We start from the raw sequence: 20,741 nt of genomic DNA on the forward strand, positions 1-20,741 counted from the left end.
ATAACAAAATAAAATAATAAAATTATATAAATTAATTTCAGATAATTAATATAAAATTAATAAAATGAATTATAATTATAAATATATAATTATGATTATGATTATGATTATAAATATAATTATGGTTATAATTATGATTATAATTATAATTACAATTATAATTATGATTATGATTACGATTATGATTATGATTATAATTATAAATAATTATAAATTATGAATTAATAAAATCAATTTAAATTATCAAGTTAAATTAATAAATTAAAAATCGATCAAATGATAAAGGATAAAATTGAATAAAATTTAATAAGGAAATCAAACGGATCTTCTTCCCCCTCCAGATCCGGAAAAGCCGCCTTCCAAGGAGAGGAAGAAGAAGAAGAAGCGGAGCGGCAAAGAGGTAGGCGGGAACCGTAGCGCGACGCCACCTCACTTCCTGTCCCGGGCGACGCCGCCTCACTTCCTGTCTCTTTCTCTTCCCCGCAGGAAGAGAAGAAGAAGAAGTCCCGCCCCAAGAAGCCCAAGGAGGAAGCGGAGGGCGCCGGGCGCAGGAAGGGGCGGGCCAAAGCCAAGGCCAGCCCCTTCGACGAGCTGGAGGCCTTCCTGGGGGCGGGGCCGGCCCCAGGGGGCGGGGACTACGAGGAGCTCTAGCCCCGCCCACTCCCCCGACGGGAGGCTCCTCCCCTTCCCGGAAACGAGCCCCGCCCCCCGTTTTGACGGACGGGTCTGCCTGGGGGCGGTGCATGTGACCCCGCCCACCGGAAAAAACGGTCCTTCCGGCGCTTTCCGCGGACTTTGCGCTGCTTCCGGGGGGGCGGCGGCGACGGAGGGACAGGAAGTCCCGCCCCCTCACTTCCTGCTTGGGGGCCGCCACTCCCCCCCGTTTCCGGGGCGCATGGAACTCAGGTATCTCCCGTCTCCCCCCCCCCCTTTACGGACTGGTTGATCCCGCGAGAAAAGGGGGCGGGCGCTTCCTCTTCCTGTTCCTCTTCACTTCCTCTTCCTCTTCCTCTTCACTTCCTCTTCCTCTTCCCGGTCTTCTTCCCCTTCTTGCACTTCCTCCCCCTTTTTAACATCCTCTTCCCCCTCTTCCTTCCTCTTCCTCTTCGTCTCATCTGCTATTTCCTCTTCCTCTCCCAATTTCCCACATTTCCTCTTTCTCCTCCCCTTCCTTCCTTCCTTCCTTTCCCTCTTCCTTTCCCTCCTTCTTCCTTTCCCTTCTTCCTCTTTCCCAATTTCCCTCATTTCCTCTCCCTTTTCCTTTCTCCTTCCATTCTTCCTCTCCTTCCTTCCTTCCCCTTCCTCTTCCCCCTTCCTTTTCCTGCCCACCCCTCCGCCCCCATTTCCTTCTCCTTTCTTTCCCTCCTTATTCTCTTCCTTTCCATTCTTCCTCTTTCCTCTCCAAATTTCCCTCATTTCCTCTTCCTTTCCCCCTACTTCCTCTCCATCTCTTCTCCTTTCCTTCCTTCCTTCCTTCCTTTTCCTCTTTCTTCTCCCAATTTCCCTCATTTCCTCTCCCTTTTTCCCTTCTTCCTCTCCATCTCTTCTCCTTTCCTTCCTTCCTTCTTTTTCCTCTTGCCTCTCCCTTTTCTTTTCTCCTTCCATTCTTCCTCTCCTTCCTTCCTTCCTTCCTTCTCATCTCTTCTCCTTCTTCCTTTCCTCTTTCCTCTCCCATTTTCCCTCATTTCCTTTTCCTCCTTCCATACTTCCTCTTTCCTCTCCCTTTTCCTTTCTCCTTTCATTCTTCCTCTCCTTCCTTCCTTCCTTCCTTCTCCTTTCTATCCCTCCTTCTTCCTTTCCATTCTTTCCTCTCCCAATTCCCCTCATTCCCCTCCCTTCTTCCTCTCCATCTCTTCTCTTCCTTTCCTTCCTTCCTTCTCCTTTCCTCTCCAAATTTCCCTCATTTCCTCTTCCTCCTTCCATACTTCCTCTTTCCTCTCCCAATTTCCCTCATTTCCTCTCCCTTTCCCCCTTCTTCCTCTCCATCTTTTCTCCTTCCTTCCTTCCCTTTTCCTATTCCTTTCCATTCTTCCTCTCCTCCTTTCCTTCCTTCCTTCCTTCCTTCTCCTCTCCAATTTCCCTCATTCCTCTCCCTTCTCCTTCTTCTTCCTCTCCATCTCTTCTCCTTCCTTCCTTCCTTCCTTTTTCCCATTTTCCCTCATTTCCTCTTCCTCCTTCAATACTTCCTCTTTCCTCTCCCAATTTCCCTCATTCCCCTCCCTTCTCCTCCTTCTTCCTCTCCATCTCTTCTCCTCCTTTCCTTCCTTCCTTCCTTCCTTCCTTTTCCTCTTTCCTCTCCCTTTCCCCCTTCTTCCTCTCCATCTCTTTTCCTTCTTCCTTCCTTCCTTCCTTCCTTCCTTCCCTCCCTCCTCCCTTCCTTTACTCCTTCCTTCCTTCTTCCTTCCTTCCTTCCTTCCTTCCTTTTCCTCTCCAAATTTCCCTCATTTCCTCACCCTTTTCCTTTCTCCTTCCATTCTTCCTCTCCTTCCTTCCTTCCTTCCTTCCTCTTCCTCCTTCCTTCTTTCCCTCCTTCCTCCCTTCCTCCCTCCCTCCCTCCTTCTTTCCTTCTTTCCTTCCTTCCTCCCTTCCTTCCTCCCTTCCTCCCTTCCCTCCTTCCTTCCTTCCTCTTCCTCTTCCTCTTCCTCCTTCCTCCCCTCTCCGCCCCCACCGACTTACAAAGCTCCCGGTTGCGCAAGGCCTCCTGCCTCCGTCTCCTCTTCGGCGCCTGGGAACCGTAGCGCGCCTGGTTTCCGGACTGCCTTGCTTTGTGAACAGGATGCCTGCGCCATGCGTCTGAATAAACCCCGGCGGCGCCCGCACCTTGGGAACCGTAGTACGCTCAGTGGCGCCTTGGGAATTATAGTACGCTTGGGAGTCATAGTACGCTCAGGGGTTCGAATACTTAGGAGGCGCCCAGGGCCAATAGGCAAGAAGGATTGGCTGCTTATGGGAACCGTAGTACCTTCAGCGGCGCCTTGGGAACCGTAGTACGTTCAGCGGCGCCTTGGGAATTATAGTACGCTCAGGGGTTCAAATACTTAGGAGGCGCCCAGGGCCAATAGGAAAGGATTGGCTGCTTATGGGAACTGTAGTACGTTCAGTGGCGCCTTGGGAACCGTAGTATGCTCAGCGCCTTGGGAATTATATTACGCTTGGGAATTATAGTACGCTCAGGGGGGCCAACACCGAGGAGGCGCCTAGTGCCAATAGGAGAGAAGGATTGGCTGCTTATGGGAACCGTAGTACGTTCAGCGGCACCTTGGGAACCGTAGTGTCTTCAGTGGCGCCTTGGGAACCGTAGCACACCCAGCGGCACCTTGGGAATTGTAGTACGCCCAGCGGCACCATGGGAATTGTAGTACGCCTAGTGGCACCTTGGGAACCGTAGTACGCCCAGTGGCACCCTGGGAACCATAGTACGTTCAGTGGCGCCTTGGGAACCGTAGTACGTCCAGTGACACCATGGGAATTGTAGTACGTTCAGTGGCACCATGGGAACCGTAGTACGTCCAGCGGCACCTTGGGAATTGTAGTACGCCCAGCGGCACCTTGGGAACTGCAGTGCGCCCAGTGGCGCCTTGGGAACTGTAGTACACCCAGCGGCACCTTGGGAACTGTAGTGCGCCCAGTGGCACCTTGGGAATTGTAGTGCGCCCAGTGGCACCTTGGGAATTGTAGTACGCCCAGCGGCACCTTGGGAATTGTAGTACGCCCAGCGGCACCTTGGGAATTGCAGTACGCTCAGTGGCGCCTTGGGAACCATAGTACGCTCGGTGGCGCCATGGGAACCGTAGTATGCTCAGTGGCGCCTTGGGAACTGTAGTACGCCCAGTGGCGCCTTGGGAACCGTAGTACGCCCAGTGGCGCCTTGGGAACCGTAGCACGCCCAGCGGCACCTTGGGAATTGTAGTACGCCCAGTGGCACCTTGGGAATTGTAGTACGCCCAGCGGCAACTTGGGAACTGTAGTACGCCCAGTGGCGCCTTGGGAACCGTAGTACGCCCAGTGGCAACATGGGAATTGTAGTATGTTCAGTGGCGCCTTGGGAACCATAGCACGCCAGCGGCACCTTGGGAACCGTAGCACGCTCAGTGGCGCCTTGGGAACCATAGCACGTTCGGTGGCGTCATGGGAACCGTAGTATGCTCAGTGGCGCCTTGGGAACTGTAGTACACCCAGTGGCACCTTGGGAATTGTAGTACGCCCAGCGGCACCTTGGGAACTGTAGTGCGCCCAGTGGCGCCTTGGGAACTGTAGTACGCCCAGTGGCACCTTGGGAACTGTAGTACGCCCAGCGGCACCTTGGGAACTGTAGTATGTTCTGTGCTGCTTGGGAATTGTAGTACGCTGAGGGGTGCCGGTCACTAGGAGGCGCCAGAGACCCCTAGGAAAGGACTACAGTTCCCAAGATGCATCTTGAACCCGGTGCTCTGGGAACCGTAGTTTCCACCGGGCGCCTGTCCTTCCCGGCAGCGGAAACTCCCAGAGTTCCCTGGGAAGAAGGATGGGAACCGTAGTTCCAGGAGCACCATGGGAACCGTAGTCCGCCCAGCGGCGCCTTGGGAATTATAGTACGCTCAGGGGTGCCGAGAACTAGAGACCAATAGGAAACAGGGATTTCCATGAGGCGCCTCCTAGCAAACTACAGTTCCCATGATCCATCTTGAACCCGGTGCTCTGGGAACCTTAGTTTCCACCGGGCGCCTGTCCTTCCCGGCAGCCGCAACTCCCAGAGTTCCCTGGGCCAGAAGGATGGACTTGGGAACTGTAGTTCTAGGAGCACCATGGGAACCGTAGTACGGTCAGCGGCGCCTTGGGAGTTATAGTACGCTCAGGGGCGCCGATAAATAGGAGGCGCCAGAGACCCATAGGAAAGAAGGGGAAGAGGTTGTCTGACAACTGGCGCCCCTGGGAAACTACAGTTCCCATCATCCCTGACCGCTGCTCCGGCTAGTGAGGGATCATGGGAATTGTAGTTCTTTTTTCCACCTCACTGGGACTACAACTCCCATGATCCCTAGCTGGCAGGAAAAACTACAATTCCCATCACCCCTGACTGCTGGTCCGGCTAGCGAGGGATGATGGGAATTGTAGTTTCCCCCGCCGTTTGGGACTACAACTCCCACGTTTCACTCGTATGGAGGGAGAAACTACAATTCCCATAATCCCTGACCGTATGATCCCTATCCAGCCGGAACAGCGGTCAGGGATGATGGGAATTGTAGTTTCTTCCAGCTCTTTGGGACTACAACTCCCATGATACCTAGCTAGTGGAAAAACTAGCGGGAATAACTACAATTCCCATCATCCCTGACCGCTGCTCCGGCTAGCGAGGGATGATGGGAATTGTAGTTTTTTCCCCCACCTCTTTGGGACTACAACTCCCATGATCCCTAGCTAGCAGGAAAAACTACAATTCCCATCACCCCTGACCGCTGATCTGGCTAGTGAGGGATGATGGGAATTGTAGTTTTTTCCACCTCTTTGGGACTACAGTTCCCATGATCCCTAGCTAACCAGATCAGCGGTCAGGGATCATGGGAACTGTAGTTTGCGCTGGGCGCCTCAACTCCCAGAGTTCCCCTGGGCCAGAAGGATGGAGCTGGGAATTGTAGTTCTAGGCGTTCTGGGTGCCAAAAACTACAGTTCCCAGAACCAGGCGCCGAGAGTCGTCGTTCTCCGAGGCGCCCACTTGAGGGCGCTATAGTTCCCGGCGCCCTTTTGCTCCGGGTTCAGAACGGGGCGAGCGCAGAGCATCTTGGGAACTGTAGTTTTTCCTTAGGGCGCTATAGTTCCCGGCGCCCTTTTGCTCCGGGTTCAGAACGGGGCGAGCGCAGAGCATCTTGGGAACTGTAGTTTTTCCTTAGGGCGCTATAGTTCCCGGCGCCCTTTGGCTCCGGGTTCAGAACGGGGCGAACCCAGAGCATCTTGGGAACTGTAGTTTTTCCGAGGCGCCTCCCTTAGGGCGCTATAGTTCCCGGCGCCCTTTTGGGAACCGTAGTTTCCGGCAGACGATTGGCGCCCGGGATCCGGGTTCGAATCCTGAACCAATCGAGACGCAATGATAGGAAGCAAGGAACGCTACGTTTCACGCCGGGTGCGAATCCGCCATTTTATTTTATCGGATCAATAGCCGTCGTCCGCCCAGGTGACCTCATAGTCGGGAAAAGCGGCGCCCAGTTTTTCGGTGGCGACCGAATGCGGCGCCCGGCCGAAGCCCTGAAAGATAATTAGTGCTAATTAGTCGCGATTAATAATAATCATTAGTCATGATTAATCATCATTAATAATCATTAAGAATCATAAAATGATAATATAGTGTCATTTAATGCATAAAATCCATCACAGGAATGATGGGAATTGTAGTTTTTTTCCAGCCGTTTGGGATTACAGCTCCAATGATCCCTAGCGATTAATAATAATAATTAGTTATGATTAATCATAATTAATAATCAATCGTTAAGAAGAAGAAAAGGATAATATAGTGTCATTTAATGCATAAAAAGCAGTCAGGAATGATGGGAATTGTAGTTTTTTTCCAGCCGTTTGGGACTACAACTCCCATGATCCCTAGCGATTAATAATAATAATAATTAGTTATGATTAATCATAATTAATAATCAATCGTTAAGAATCATAAAACGATAATATAGTGTAATTTAATTGTGCAGTAAGAGTAATCACAGGAATGATGGGAATTGTAGTTTTTTCCAGTTGTTTGGACTACAACTCCCATGATCCCTCGCTAGCCGGACTAGCGGTCAGGGATGATGGGAATTGTAGTTTTTTTCCAGCCGTTTGGGACTACAACTCCTATGATCCTTAGCTGGCTGGACTAGTGGTCAGGGATGATGGGAATTGTAGTTTTTTCCCAGCCGTTTGGGACTACAACTCCCATGATCCCTAGCTAGCCGGACTAGCGGTCAGGGATGATGGGAATTGTAGTTTTTCCCAGCTGTTTGGGATTACAAGTCCCATGATTCCTAGCTAGCCGGACTAGCGGTGAGGGCTGATGGGAATTGTAGTTTTTTTCCAGCTGTTTGGGACTACAACTCCCATGATCCCTAGCTAGCGAGGAATCATGGGAAGTGTAGTTTTCCCCAGCAATTCATGGCCATTGTGTGGTGTTTTTTTTTTACAGCTCTTTGGGACTACAATTCCCATCATCCCTGACTGCTGGTCTGGCTAGCTAGGGATCATGGGAATGCTAGTTTTTTCCCCAGCTCTTTGGGACTACAACTCCCATGATCCCTAGTGAAGAAGAAGAGCAGTCAGAGATGATGGGAATTGTAGTCTTTCCCGCTGTTTTCCCGCTAGCTAGGGATCATGGGAGTTGTAGTCCCAAACAGCTGTAAAAAACTACAATTCCCATCATCCCTGACTGCTGGTCCTCTTAGCTAAGGATCATGGGCATTGTAGTTTTTCTCAGCTGTTTCGGACTACAGCTCCCATGATCCCTAGCTAGACAGAACAGGGGTCAGGGATGATGGGAATTGTAGTTTTCACAGCAGTTTGGGTCTACAATTCCCATGATCCCCAGCTAGCCGGACCTGCGGTCAGGGATGATGGGAATTGTAGTTTCTTCCAGCTCTTTGGGACTACAACTCCCATGATCCCTTGCTAGTGGGAAAACAGCGGGGGAAACTCCAATTCCCATCATCCCTGACCGCTGGTCCGGCTAGTGAGGGATGATGGGAATTGTAGTTTTTTCCACCTCTTTGGGACTACAGTTCCCATGATCCCTAGTTAACCAGATCAGCGGTCAGGGATCATGGGAATTGTAGTTTTCCCCAGCTGTTTGGAACTACAACTCCCATGATCTCTAGCTAGTGGAAAAACTAGCGGGGAAAACAACTACAATTCCCATCATCTCTGACCGCTGCTCCGGCTAGTGAGGGATGATGGGAATTGTAGACCCAAACTGCTGTGAAAACTACAATTCCCATGATCCTTAGCTAAGAGGACCAGCAGTCAGAGATGATGGGAATTGTAGTTTTTTTACAGCTTGGGACTACAACTCCCATGATACCTAGCTAGCAGGAAGAACTACAATTCCCATCACCCCTAACTGCTGGTCCGGCTAGCGAGGGATCATGGGAATTGTAGTTTTCCCCGCCGTTTGGGACTACAACTCCCATGTTTCACTCGCTGGAGGGAGAAACTACAAATCCCATCATCCCTGATGGTACGATCCATATCTAGCCGGTTTTTCCCGCTAGTTTTTCCACAAGCTAGAGATCATGGGAGTTGTAGTCCCAAACAGCTGGGGGGAAACTACAATTCCCATCATCCCTCACTAGCCGGACCAGCGGTCAGGGATGATGGGAATTGTAGTTATTCCTGCTAGTTTTTCCACTAGCTAGAGATCATGGGAGTTGTAGTTCGAAACAGCTGGGGGAAAACTACAATTCCCATGATCCCTGACCCCTGATCTGGTTAGCTAGGGATCATGGGATTTGTAGTTTTACTAGCTGTTAGGGACTACAACTCCCATGATCCCTAGCTAGCGTGAAAACAGCAGAAAAGACTACAATTCCCATCATCCATGACCGCTGATCTGGTTAGCCAGGGATCATGGGAACTGTAGTCCCAAAGAGGTGGAAAAAACTACAATTCCCATCATCCCTCACTAGCCGGAGCAGCGGTCAGGGATGATGGGAATTGGAGTTTCCCCTGCTGTTTTCACACTAGCAAGGGATCATGGGAGTTGTAGTCCCAAACAGCAGGGAGAACTACAATTCCCATCATCCCTCGCTAGCCGGACCAGCAGTCAGGGATGATGGGGATTGTAGTTTTTCCTGCTAGCTAGGTGTCATGGGAGTTGTAGTCCCAAAGAGCTGGGAAAAAAAACTACCATTCCCATCATCCCTCACTAGCCGGAGCAGCGGTCAGGGATGATGGGAATTGTAGTTATTCCCGCTAGTTTTTCCACTAGCAAGGGATCATGGGAGTTGTAGTCCCAAACAGCTGGGGAAAACTACAATTCCCATCGTCCCTGACTGCTGGTCCGGCTAGCTAGGGATCATGGGAATGCTAGGTTTTTTTTCCAGCTCTTTGGGACTACAACTCCCATGATCCCTAGCTAAGAAAACAGCAGGCAGGGATGATGGGAATTGTAGTTTCCCCCCGCTGTTTGGGACTACAACTCCCATGTTTCACTCGCTGGAGGTAGAAACTACAATTCCCATCATCCCCGACTGCATGATCCCCATCTAGCTGGACCAGCGGTCAGGGATGATGGGAATTGTAGTTTCTTCCAGCTCTTTGGGACTACAACTCCCATGATCCCTTGCTAGTGGAAAAACAGCGGGAATAACTACAATTCCCATCATCTCTGACTGCTGGTCCGGCTAGCGAGGGATGATGGGAATTGTAGTTTTGTCCACCTCTTTGGGACTACAGTTCCCATGATCCCTAGCTAACCAGAGCAGCGGTCATGGACGATGGGAATTGTAGTTTTCCCCCAGCTGTTTGGAACTACAACTCCCATGATCCCTAGCTAGCGGGAAAACAGCGGGAAAGACTACAATTCCCATCATCACTGACTGCTGGTCTTCTTAGCTAGGGATCATGGGAGTTGTAGTCCCAAAGAGCTGGAAAAAAAAACTAGCATTCCCATGATCCCTAGCTAGCCAGACCAGCAGTCAGGGATGATGGGAATTGTAGTTTTCCTCAGCTGTTTGGGACTACAACTCCCATGATCCCTAGCTAGCAGGAAAAACTACAATTCCCATCACCCCTGACCGCTGTTCCGGCTAGTGAGGGATGATGGGAATTGTAGTTTTCCCCCCACTCTTTGGGACTACAACTCCCATGATCCCTAGCTGGCAGGAATAACTACAATTCCCATCACCCCTGACCGCTGCTCCGGCTAGCGAGGGATGATGGGAATTGTAGTTTTTCACCACCTCTTTGGGACTACAGTTCCCATGATCCCTAGCTAACCAGATCAGCGGTCAGGGATGATGGGAATTGTAGTTTCCCCCCAGCTGTTTGGAACTACAACTCCCATGATGCCTAGCTAGTGGAAAAACTAGCGGGGAAAACAGCGGGAATAACTACAATTCCCATCATCCCTGACCGCTGCTCCGGCTAGGGAGGGATGATGGGAATTGTAGTTTTTTTCCACCTCTTTGGGACTACAACTCCCATGATCCCTAGCTAGCAGGAAAAACTACAATTCCCATCACCCCTGACCGCTGGTCTGGCTAGCAAGGGATGATGGGAATTGTAGTCTCTCCGGCTCTTTCCCCACCAGCTAGGCATCATGGGAATTGTAGTTTCCCCCGCCGTTTGGGACTACAACTCCCATGTTTCCCTCGCTGGAGGGAGAAACTACAATTCCCATCATCCCTCGCTAGCCGGACCAGCGGTCAGGGATGATGGGAATTGTAGTCTCTCTCCGGCTCTTTCCCCACCAGCGAGGCATCATGGGAATTGTAGTCCCCGCGCCGCTCTAGGATCCTGGAGTCGCTCACCACGGAGTAGCCATAGACGTGGATCTTGCGGGATCCGCTCTGGCGGGAGATCCGCCCGCCGCCCAGGCACTCGCACTCGAACCCGAGCCGGGAGAGATCCTCCGAGACGCGGTCGTAGATGTCGGCTGGAATAATAATAATAATAATTAATAATAATTAATAATAATAATAATCGTCCAATCAGAAGCCTCTCCTGCCGCTCTCGCCCCGCCTCGACCAATGGGAATCCAGAAACGTCGTTCTCTCCCCGCCTTCAATATCCACATGCCTATCAAGCCTCGCCCAATCGGAACCCTATCCCCGCCTTCTCTGTCTACGTCACAAGGTCTCACCCAATCAGAAGTCGCTCCCTGAGATGCATCCCGCCTTCACTTTCCACTAGCCTGCGCCTCACCCAATCGGAATACACGAGCGGCGTCTTCTCCCCGCCTCCGCTATAGAACGTTCCTGCGCCTCACCCAATCAGAAGTCGCAACCGGCGTTCCATCACCGCCTCAACTATCCCCCAGGAGACGCTTCGTCCAATCGGAACCCGCCTTCACTATCGACCTGCCTGCGCCTCGCCCAATCAGAGCCCGCAACCGGCGTTCTCTCCCCGCCTCCACTGCCCACTTGCTTGCGTCTTGCCCAATCGGAACCCACAACCGGCATGCCATCCCCGCCTCGTCCAATCGGAACCCGCAACCCTCCTTCTCTCCCCGCCTCGACTAGCGCCTCACCCAATCGGAATACACGACTATATAACGTTCCTGCGCCTCGCCCAATCAGTAGTCGCAACCGGCGTTCCATCACCGCCTCAACAATCCCCGAGGATACGCTTCGTCCAATCGGAACCCGCCACCGTCGTTCTCGCCCCGCCTTCACTAGCGACCTGCCTGCGCCTCGCCCAATCAGAGCCCGCAACCGGCATGCCATCCCCGCCTCGTCCAATCGGAACCCACAACCCTCCTTCTCTCCCCGCCTCCACTGTTGATGTATCTGCGCCTCGCCCAATCAGAACCCGCCGCCGGCGTCCTACTCCTCACCGTGATATTCGGCCCAGGCGTAGCCGCGCACGACGTCCTTTCCCGGCCCGGCGCCCGGCGCGGTGACGCGGATGAGGACGTACTTGAAGACGCCGTCGGCCTCGTCGATATCCACGTCGGGAACCCGCTTCAAGTCTCCGTCCGCCATTGCTGCGCTTTCTGAGGAGAAATGAGGAGCGCGAACGGCTCAGCCAATAAGCGCCCGCGTCGAAAGGCGCGGAGCCAATGGCGGCTCGGCTCCTGCCGAAGCCCCGCCCTAGGGGCGGGATGAAGTCCTTTGACATGGAGGTTCAGCCAATGGGCTCGCCGGCGTGCCCAAACGTGCGTTTGATGCCGCGCAGGGGGCGGGATTAGGTTCGCCTCAGCCAATCGGCGCGCCTCCGTCCCCAAGCGCTCGAAAGGCGTCCTGAGCGAACTACAATCCCCATGATGCTTTGCGTCCAGGCAGCAGAGGGAATGGCCATGCCAAGCCCCAGGTGCACCTTGGGAATTGTAGTTTCCAGGCCCTGAGACCCCAATTGATGCGCCTTCTTCCCAGGCACTGCGCCCCACAAGTGGACCAGGCTGCTCCCTCTCTGCGCCCCATAAGTGGACCAGGCTGCTCCCCACAAGAAGACCAGGCTGCTCCCCTTCTGTCCCCCACAAGTGGACCAGGCTGCTCCCCCTCTGCGCCCCATAAGTGGACCAAGCTGCTCCCTCTCTGTGCCCCATAAGTGGACCAGGCTTCTCTCTCACTGCGCCCCACAAGTGGACCAGGCTGCTCCCTCTCTGCGCCCCATAAGTGGACCAGGCAGCACCCCACAAGTAGACCAGGCTGCTCCCCCTCTGCTCCCCACAAGTGGACCAGGCTGCTCCCTCTCTGCCCCCCACAAGTGGACCAGGCAGCACCCCACAAGTGGGCTAGGCTGCTCCCCACAAGCGGACCAGGCTGACCCCTACAAGTAGACCAGGCTGCTCCCCACAAGTAGACCAGGCTGCCCCCTACAAGTAGACCAGGCTGCTCCCCCTCTGCTCCCCACAAGTGGACCAGGCTGCTCCCCCTCTGCCCCCCACAAGTGGACCAGGCTGCTCCCCACAAGTAGACCAGGCTGCTCCCCCTCTGCTCCCCACAAGTGGACCAGGCAGCACCCCACAAGTGGGCTAGGCTGCTCCCCACAAGTGGACCAGACTGACCCCACAAGTAGACCAGGTTGCTTCCCCTCTGCCCCCCACAAGTGGACCAGGTTGCTCCCCACAAGTGGGCCAGGCTGCTCCCCACAAGTAGACCAGGCTGCTCCCCCTCTGCCCCCACAAGTGGGCTAGGCTGCTCCCCACAAGTGGACCAGGTTGCTCCACCTCTGCGCCCCACAAGTGGACCAGGCTGCTCCCTCTCTGCGCCCCACAAGTGGACCAGGTTGCTCCCCGTCTGCCCCCCACAATTGGACCAGGTTGCTCCCCACAAGTAGACCAGGTTGCTCCCCCTCTGCCCCCCACAAGTGGACCAGGCTGCTCCCTCTCTGCGCCCCACAAGTGGACCTGGCTGCTCCCCCTCTGCTCCCCACAAGTGGACCAGGCTGCTCCCTATCTGCCCCCCACAAGTGGACCAGGCAGCACCCCACAAGTGGGCTAGGCTGCTCCCCACAAGTGGACCAGGCTGACCCCACAAGTAGACCAGGTTGCTCCCCCTCTGCCCCCCACAAGTGGACCAGGCTGCTCCCCACAAGTGGACCAGGCTGACCCCACAAGTAGACCAGGTTGCTCCCCCTCTGCCCCCCACAAGTGGGCTAGGCTGCTCCCCACAAGTAGACCAGGCTGCTACCCCTCTGCCCCCCACAAGTAGACCAGGCTGCCCCCTACAAGTAGACCAGGCTGCCCCCCACAAGTAGACCAGGCTGCTCCCCACAAGTAGACCAGGCTGCCCCCCACAAGTAGACCAGGCTGCCCCCTACAAGTAGACCAGGCTGCTCCCCACAAGTAGACCAGGCTGCCCCCCACAAGTAGACCAGGCTGCCCCCTACAAGTAGACCAGGCTGCTCCCCACAAGTAGACCAGGCTGCCCCCCACAAGTAGACCAGGCTGCCCCCTACAAGTAGACCAGGCTGCTCCCCACAAGTAGACCAGGCTGCCCCCTACAAGTAGACCAGGCTGCCCCCCACAAGTAGACCAGGCTGCCCCCTACAAGTAGACCAGGCTGCTCCCCACAAGTAGACCAGGCTGCCCCCTACAAGTAGACCAGGCTGCCCCCCACAAGTGGGCCAGGCTGCTCCCTCTCTGCGCCCCATAAGTGGACCAGGCTCCTCCCTCTCTGCGCCCCACAAGTGGACCAGGCTGCTCCCTCTCTGCCCCCCACAAGTGGACCAGGCTGCTCCCTCTCTCCTCCCCACAAGTGGACCAGGCTGCTCCCTCTCTGCGCCCCACAAGTAGAACAGGCTGCCCCCTACAAGTAGACCAGGCTGCTCCCTCTCTGCCCCCCACAAGTAGACCAGGCTGCTCCCCACAAGTGGACCAGGCTTCTCCCTCTCTGCGCCCCACAAGTGGGCCAGGCTGCTCCCTCTCTGCGCCCCATAAGTGGACCAGGCTTCCCCCCCATCCATTTCCCAGTCGCTGCCCCTTTAAGGCGCCCTTCCTCCCCTCCGCCACACGGTGTCGCTGCGGAGCTGGAAATCTTCCTCCACTGCGGCTGCGCGGAGCCAACAGGCGAGGCGACATCGGGCGCTTCGGACGGCTCCAAATCTCCCCGACCGCGCGGGGGGGAATTGGAAGAGACCATCACCCTTTCCCTCCGGTCCGGTGGGGGGGGAAGCGCCTGGACCGATGGTCGACACGATTACCGGGGAAGGGGGGGATCTCCGGTTTCCTCCCCCTCCTCCTGGAAGTGGGTCCTGCCAAGGTGACGTCAGGCCGGCGGTTGGAACCCCCCAAACCCCACCCCACCCCCGCTAGCCGCGGAGGATGGTTCGGCTCGGCCGCAAACGGACGGGAGGAGGGCGAGACCATTTGCGGAAATAGGGGGGGTGGGTGGTCCAATTGGGGGAAGAGGGGAGCAGAATGGTCCACTTGTGGGGGGCAGAGGGGGAGCAGCCTGGTCCACTTGTGGGGGGCAGAGGGGGAGCAACCTGGTCCACTTATGGGGCGCAGAGAGGGAGCAGCCTGGTCCACTTGTGGGGGGCAGAGAGGGAGCAGCCTGGTCTACTTGTGGGGGGCAGAGAGGGAGCAGCCTGGTCCACTTATGGGGCGCAGAGAGGGAGCAGCCTGGTCCACTTGTGGGGGGCAGAGAGGGAGCAGCCTGGTCCACTTGTGGGGGGCAGAGAGGGAGCAGCCTGGTCTACTTGTGGGGGGCAGAGAGGGGGCAGCCTGGTCCACTTGTGGGGCGCAGAGAGGGAGCAGCCTGGTCCACTTGTGGGGCGCAGAGGGGGAGCAGCCTGGTCCACTTGTGGGGCGCAGAGGGGGAGCAGCCTGGCCCACTTGTGGGGCGCAGAGAGGCAGCAGCCTGGTCCACTTGTGGGGCGCAGAGGGGGAGCAGCCTGGTCCACTTATGGGGCGCAGAGAGGGAGCAGCCTGGTCCACTTATGGGGGGCAGAGGGGGAGCAGCCTGGTCCACTTGTGGGGGGCAGAGAGGGAGCAGCCTGGTCCACTTATGGGGGGCAGAGGGGGAGCAGCCTGGTCCACTTATGGGGGGCAGAGGGGGAGCAGCCTGGTCCACTTATGGGGGGCAGAGGGGGAGCAGCCTGGTCCACTTGTGGGGAGAAGCCTGGTCCACTTGTGGGGCGCAGAGGGGGAGCAGCCTGGTCCACTTGTGGGGCGCAGAGAGGGAGCAGCCTGGTCCACTTGTGGGGCGCAGAGAGGGAGCAGCCTGGTCCACTTGTGGGGGGCAGAGAGGGAGCAGCCTGGTCCACTTGTGGGGAGAAGCCTGGTCCACTTATGGGGCGCAGAGAGGGAGCAGCCTGGTCCACTTGTGGGGAGCAGAGGGGGAGCAGCCTAGTCCACTTGTGGGGAGAAGCCTGGTCCACTTATGGGGCGCAGAGAGGGAGCAGCCTGGTCCACTTGTGGGGAGCAGAGGGGGAGCAGCCTAGTCCACTTGTGGGGAGAAGCCTGGTCCACTTATGGGGCGCAGAGAGGGAGCAGCCTGGTCCACTTGTGGGGAGAAGCCTGGTCCACTTATGGGGCGCAGAGAGGGAGCAGCCTGGTCTACTTGTGGGGCGCAGAGGGGGAGCAGCCTGGTCCACTTATGGGGAGAAGCCTGGTCCACTTGTGGGGCGCAGAGGGGGAGCAGCCTGGTCCACTTGTGGGGAGAAGACTGGTCCACTTGTGGGGAGAAGCCTGGTCCACTTGTGGGGCGCAGAGGGGGAGCAGCCTGGTCCACTTATGGGGCGCAGAGAGGGAGCAGCCTGGTCCACTTATGGGGCGCAGAGAGGGAGCAGCCTGGTCCACTTATGGGGGGCAGAGGGGGAGCAGCCTGGTCCACTTGTGGGGCGCAGAGGGGGAGCAGCCTGGTCCACTTGTGGGGGGCAGAGGGGGAGCAGCCGGGTCCACTTGTGGGGCGCAGAGGGGGAGCAGCCTGGCCCACTTATGGGGAGAAGCCTGGTCCACTTGTGGGGCGCAGAGGGGGAGCAGCCTGGTCCACTTGTGGGGCGCAGAGGGGGAGCAGCCTGGTCCACTTGTGGGGCGCAGAGGGGGAGCAGCCTGGTCCACTTGTGGGGCGCAGAGGGGGAGCAGCCTGGTCCACTTGTGGGGCGCAGAGGGGGAGCAGCCTGGTCCACTTGTGGGGGGCAGAGAGGGAGCAGCCTGGTCCACTTGTGGGGCGCAGAGAGGGAGCAGCCTGGTTCACTTATGGGGCGCAGAGGGGGAGCAGCCTGGTCCACTTGTGGGGGGCAGAGAGGGAGCAGCCTGGTCCACTTGTGGGGAGCAGAGAGGGAGCAGCCTGGTCCACTTATGGGGCGCAGAGAGGGAACAGCCTGGTCCACTTATGGGGGGCAGAGAGGGAGCAGCCTGGTCCACTTGTGGGGCGCAGAGAGGGAGCAGCCTGGTCCACTTATGGGGCGCAGAGAGGGAGCAGCCTGGTCCAATTGCGGGGGGCAGCTGCTCTTCTGACTCTTATCACCCAAGCTAGCCCCTGAGCATGCGCAGAGTGCCTTTGCCTCTCCCCCCATAGCTGACGCTTGCCTTCTCCTATTTCAATCTCTAGGCCCTGACGCCCCACGGAGCAGCATGGAGTGCCGGCCCCACGCCCCGCGACGCCCGCCAGGCCAGGTAGGACGCCCGCCTTGAGCTGCTGGCTTTCATGAGGCGGGGAGTTCCCCAGGCTGGGTCTCCCACGCTCTAGTCCCATCAGGGTGCTGGGAATTGTAGTTTCAGGCGCCAGGCGCCGGTATCCATTTCTGTATCCACTGCCAAAGCAGTAAAACTACAATTCCCATCATCGCAGGCCGCCGGTCCGGCTAGCTAAGGATCATGGGAATTGTAGTTTTTTCCAGCTCCCATGATCCCTGGCTAGCGGGAAAACTATAATTCCCATCCTCCCTGACCGCTGGCTTGGCGAGCGAGGGATCATGGGAGTTGGAGTTCCAAGCAGCGGGGGAAAAACTACAATTCCCATCATCCTTAGCTAGCTGGATCAGCAGTCGGGAAGGACGGGAACTGTAGTTTCCCCCCGGTCTTTGGAACTCCCTGCCACTTGACGCCCCTTCTTCTCCCTCGCAGGATCCGCACTGAGGGCGGCGCGGCGCCGGGCCCGCCCTTCCGAAGATGACCCGCACCCACCCGCCGGACCTCCTCCGCCACGTCCAGACGGCGCCGCCCGCCCCCTGCGCCATGTCGGCGGCGCCCCAGCCCTTCCACAAGCGCCACTGCCGCAGCTTCGACTTCCTGGAGTGGCTGGACGACGAAGCGCCGGCGCCCGGCGCCCGCCGCGGGCGCGAAGCCCCCCGGGACCCGGCGCCCCGCGCCCGCTCCAAAAGCGCCGGGCGCCACGCCAACGAGCTGCACCCGGTCAAGCTCCAGCCCCAGCGCAGCCGCATCTCCCCCTTCCAGGGCGCCCACCCGCCGCCCGCCAACGCCCCGCGCCGGCGCCTGGACATCAAGCCCGACCCGCCGCCGCGCTACGTCTCCCCCGCACGGAGCGGCCTGGCCGTGCCCGGCGCCTGGCGCCCGTCCCGCACCCCGACGCCCAGCGAGACGTACGAGGAGCGGGCGCCGGGGGACGCCTACGACTCGAACCCGCAACCGGCGCCCCTCCAGGTCTTCTACGCCGGCGGCGACGGATACCCGCCGGCGCCGCGCCCGGTCCGAGCGAACTACGTTTCCCCGTTGCTCGACGCCCACCCTGTCCGGGAGGCGCCCAGCCGGAACTACGTTTCCCCGTTTTACGGCGCCGCGCCAACGTTCGAGGGCGCCGCGCCAACGTTCGACGGCGCCGCGCCACCCTTTTACGGCGCCGCGACCCCCTTTTACGGTGCCGCGCCGCCGTTCGACCGGACATACCCTCACCCGTACGGCGCCTGGCGCCCGGTGGCAGCGCCCTACCAGACGTGGCAAGTCGGGTGCTACCCGCCGGGCACCGCGCCGCGCCTGGGAAGCGAAGCGCGCAGCCACTCCAAGTCCTGGGACGACATCCTGGCGCCGCGCGGGCGCCCCGAGCCGCCGCTGTGGCGCGGGCGCAGCTACGAGAACATCCTGGCGCGCCACCCGGCGCCGCCCGACACCCGGCGCCCGGCGCCCGTGGTGGTGACCCTCTCCAGCTCCCCCAAGCGCTACGCCGCCCTCTCCCTCTCGGAAAACTCCCTGCTGGAAAAAGCGGGCGGCGCCTGGTTCGTGACGCCGGAGATCACCATCACCGACAACGAGGTCGCCGGGCGCCCGGCGCCGGCGCGCCAACGCAGCTTGGAGCAGCTGGACCAGCTGATTACGGACCTGGTGATCGACTACAAACCGGGCGCCGGCGCGGCGGAGACGCCGGGCGCCAGCTCGCCGGACGCCAGCACCGACGAGGACGACGTCATGTGCTCCAACGCCCGCTGCGGGCGCACGGAAACCATGTTTCACGCCTGCCTCTACTTCAAGTCGTGCCACAGCTGCCGCACCCTCTACTGCTCGCGCCACTGCCGGCGCCAAGACTGGCGGCGCCACAAGGAGCGCTGCGCCGCCGGGCGCGCCGCCAGCGCCTGCCGCAACGCGCTGCGTTTCTCCCGGGAGGACGGGGCGGCGCACCGGGCCTTCTCCCGGTTGGCGCGCGTCGGCTTCCTCTCCCGCGGGCGCGGCGTCCTCTTCCTCGGCTTCCCGGGCGCCGCCGACGCCGAAAACTTCCTCCGGGCCGGACTGGGCGCCCTGGCGGCGGCGCCAACTTATCTGTCCCTGCGCGAAGTGGGCGCCCACGCCGGGAAGCTGGGCGCCTACGCCCGGGAGTTGCAGCGCGCCGGGGAGGAGTACGAGCCGGCGGAGTGCTTCGTGATGAACGTCACCGTGGCGGCGGGCGAGGGGCATCCGGTCGCGCGCCAGCACGCCAAGGTGGCGCTGGCGGCGGCGGCGGCGGCGCCGGCGGGCGCCGAGATGGAGACGCTGATTCTGACGCCGCCGCCGGGCGCCGGGGACCAGGAGGACCGGCGGGCGCGGGAGGTGTGCTTCGTCCACATCCAGAGGGAGCTGCGCGCCCGGGGGGTGGCGCTGCGGCGCGAGTTCCCGGAGGTCTACGGGCGGCTGGTGGCGTTCGTCGAGAGCGGGCGCCGCTTCACGCCCACCACCATATACCCCGTCGATAAGAGGACGGGCAAGCAGTTCCTCTGCATGATCATGGCCGGATCCGAACCCAGGACCTTGGACTGGGTGGCCAGTCCCAACTTGCTGGATGAGTTGATGTAGCGGAGGCAAGTGGCGGGGAGTTCCGAGGGAGAAGGGACAGGGAAAGAGCGGGAACGGGCGCCCATTTGCTGCGGTTTGCGGGACGTTTCTAGCGTCAAGTGGCAGGGAGTTCCGCGGGGAAGAACGGAGAAAAAAAGACCGGAAATGGGCTCCGTTTGGCTGCGGTTTGTGCAATGTTTCCGGGTTCAAGTGGCAGGGAGTTCCAACCGGAAGAAGGAGAAACAGAGGCGTTTTGCTGCATTTCTTGCGGTTTTTCTGTGTTCAAGTGGCAGGGAGTTCCGCTGGGAAGAACGGACAAAGAACACCAGACATGGGCTCCGTTTTGCTGCAGTTTTTGTGATGTTTCTTGGTTCAAGTGGCAGGGAGTTCCAACTGGAAGAACGAAAAACAGAGGCGTTTTGCTGCATTTCTTGCGATTTTTCTGTGTTCAAGTGGCAGGGAGTTCCACTGGGAAGAACGGGCAAAAGAACACCAGAAATGGGCTCCGTTTGGCTGCAGTTTTTGTGATGTTTCTGGGTTCAAGTGGCAGGGAGTTCCGACGTCCCTCCAGAGGGAAAAGAGATCATCCCAAAGGGACGGAAAACAGACATCCGTTTCTCTTTGTTCAAGTGGCAGGGAGTTCCAATGGGAAGAACAGACACAAAAACCAGACATAGGCTCCGTTTTGCTGCAGTTTGTGCTATGTTTCTGGGTTCAAGTGGCAGGGAGTTCCGACGGGGAAAAACCAGACATGGGCTCCGTTTTGCTGCAGTTCGTCCGTCGTTTCTGGGTTCAAGTGGCAGGGAGTTCCAATGGGAAGAACGGACAAAAAAACACCAGAAATGGGCTCCGTTTGGCTGCGGTTTCTGCAATGTTTCTGTGTTCAAGTGGCAGGGAGTTCCAGTGGGAAGAACTCCGAAACGGACCCCAAAATACATGAACGGGCTCCGTTTTGCGGCAGCTTTTGCGACGTCTCTTGCTTCAAGTGGCAGGGAGTTCCAATGGGAAGAACGGACCCAAAACGGACCCCAAATGCTGCAATGTTTCTTTCTTCAAGTGGCAGGGAGTTCCAACGGGAAGAACGGATTAAAAAACACCAGAAACGGGCTGCGTTTCGCTGCATTTTGTGCAATGTTTCTGTCTTCAAGTGGCAGGGAGTTCCAATGGGAAGAATTCCGAAATGGACCCAAAAATACATGAACGGGCTCCGTTTTGCGGCAGCTTTTGCGACGTCTCTTGCTTCAAGTGGCAGGGAGTTCCACTGGGAAGAACGGACAAAAAAACACCAGAAATGGGCTCCGTTTGGCTGCGGTTTATGCAGTGTTTCTGTGTTCAAGTGGCAGGGAGTTCCAATGGGAAGAACGGACCCAAAACGGACCCCAAATGGCGCAATGTTTCTTTCTTCAAGTGGCAGGGAGTTCCGACG

The 20,741-nt window shown here is 57.6% G+C and overlaps 3 protein-coding genes across 3 annotated transcripts in view; 2 read left to right on the forward strand and 1 right to left on the reverse strand.

The window, feature by feature from the left end:
• The window catches only part of RABL6 (RAB, member RAS oncogene family like 6), a 37,777-nt gene extending 37,069 nt beyond the window's left edge, over positions 1–708 (forward strand). Inside the window, exons 14-15 of the mRNA XM_083631709.1 lie at positions 342–400; positions 487–708. Of these exons, the coding sequence (XP_083487835.1) occupies positions 342–400; positions 487–651 (224 nt within the window). The 3' untranslated portion in view covers positions 652–708. The remainder of the gene's footprint in view (positions 1–341; positions 401–486) is intronic.
• A 5,412-nt stretch (positions 709–6,120) lies between these two features.
• Positions 6,121–11,696, reverse strand: PHPT1 (phosphohistidine phosphatase 1). Its single transcript, XM_083631708.1, has 3 exons — positions 11,504–11,696; positions 10,479–10,603; positions 6,121–6,219 (listed from the first exon to the last, which is right to left on the reverse strand). Exons 1-3 carry the CDS (start codon positions 11,649–11,651, stop codon positions 6,127–6,129), a joined length of 366 nt encoding a protein of 121 aa, XP_083487834.1. The 5' UTR covers positions 11,652–11,696; the 3' UTR covers positions 6,121–6,126.
• Positions 11,697–16,669: 4,973 nt separating this feature from the next.
• AJM1 (apical junction component 1 homolog) lies at positions 16,670–19,795 on the forward strand. Its single transcript, XM_083631705.1, has 2 exons — positions 16,670–16,732; positions 17,183–19,795. Exon 2 carries the CDS (start codon positions 17,228–17,230, stop codon positions 19,334–19,336), a length of 2,109 nt encoding a protein of 702 aa, XP_083487831.1. The 5' UTR covers positions 16,670–16,732; positions 17,183–17,227; the 3' UTR covers positions 19,337–19,795.
• The last annotated feature ends 946 nt before the right edge of the window (positions 19,796–20,741 follow it).

Source organism: Podarcis filfolensis (assembly GCF_964270895.1).
Source record: "Podarcis filfolensis genome assembly, contig: HAP1_SCAFFOLD_89, whole genome shotgun sequence".
Classification (NCBI taxonomy): Eukaryota; Metazoa; Chordata; class Lepidosauria; order Squamata; family Lacertidae; genus Podarcis; species Podarcis filfolensis.

Coding starts and splice junctions, on each gene's coding strand:
- AJM1 (XM_083631705.1), top strand. CDS start 17,228: ATGACCCGCACCCACCCGCCGGACCTCCTCCGCCACGTCCAGACGGCG.
- PHPT1 (XM_083631708.1), bottom strand. CDS start 11,651: ATGGCGGACGGAGACTTGAAGCGGGTTCCCGACGTGGATATCGACGAG. Junction 10,604..11,503: donor CGCCTGGGCCGAATATCACG/GTGAGGAGTAGG, acceptor TTATTATTCCAG/CCGACATCTACGACCGCGTC. Junction 6,220..10,478: donor ACGTCTATGGCTACTCCGTG/GTGAGCGACTCC, acceptor ATTATCTTTCAG/GGCTTCGGCCGGGCGCCGCA.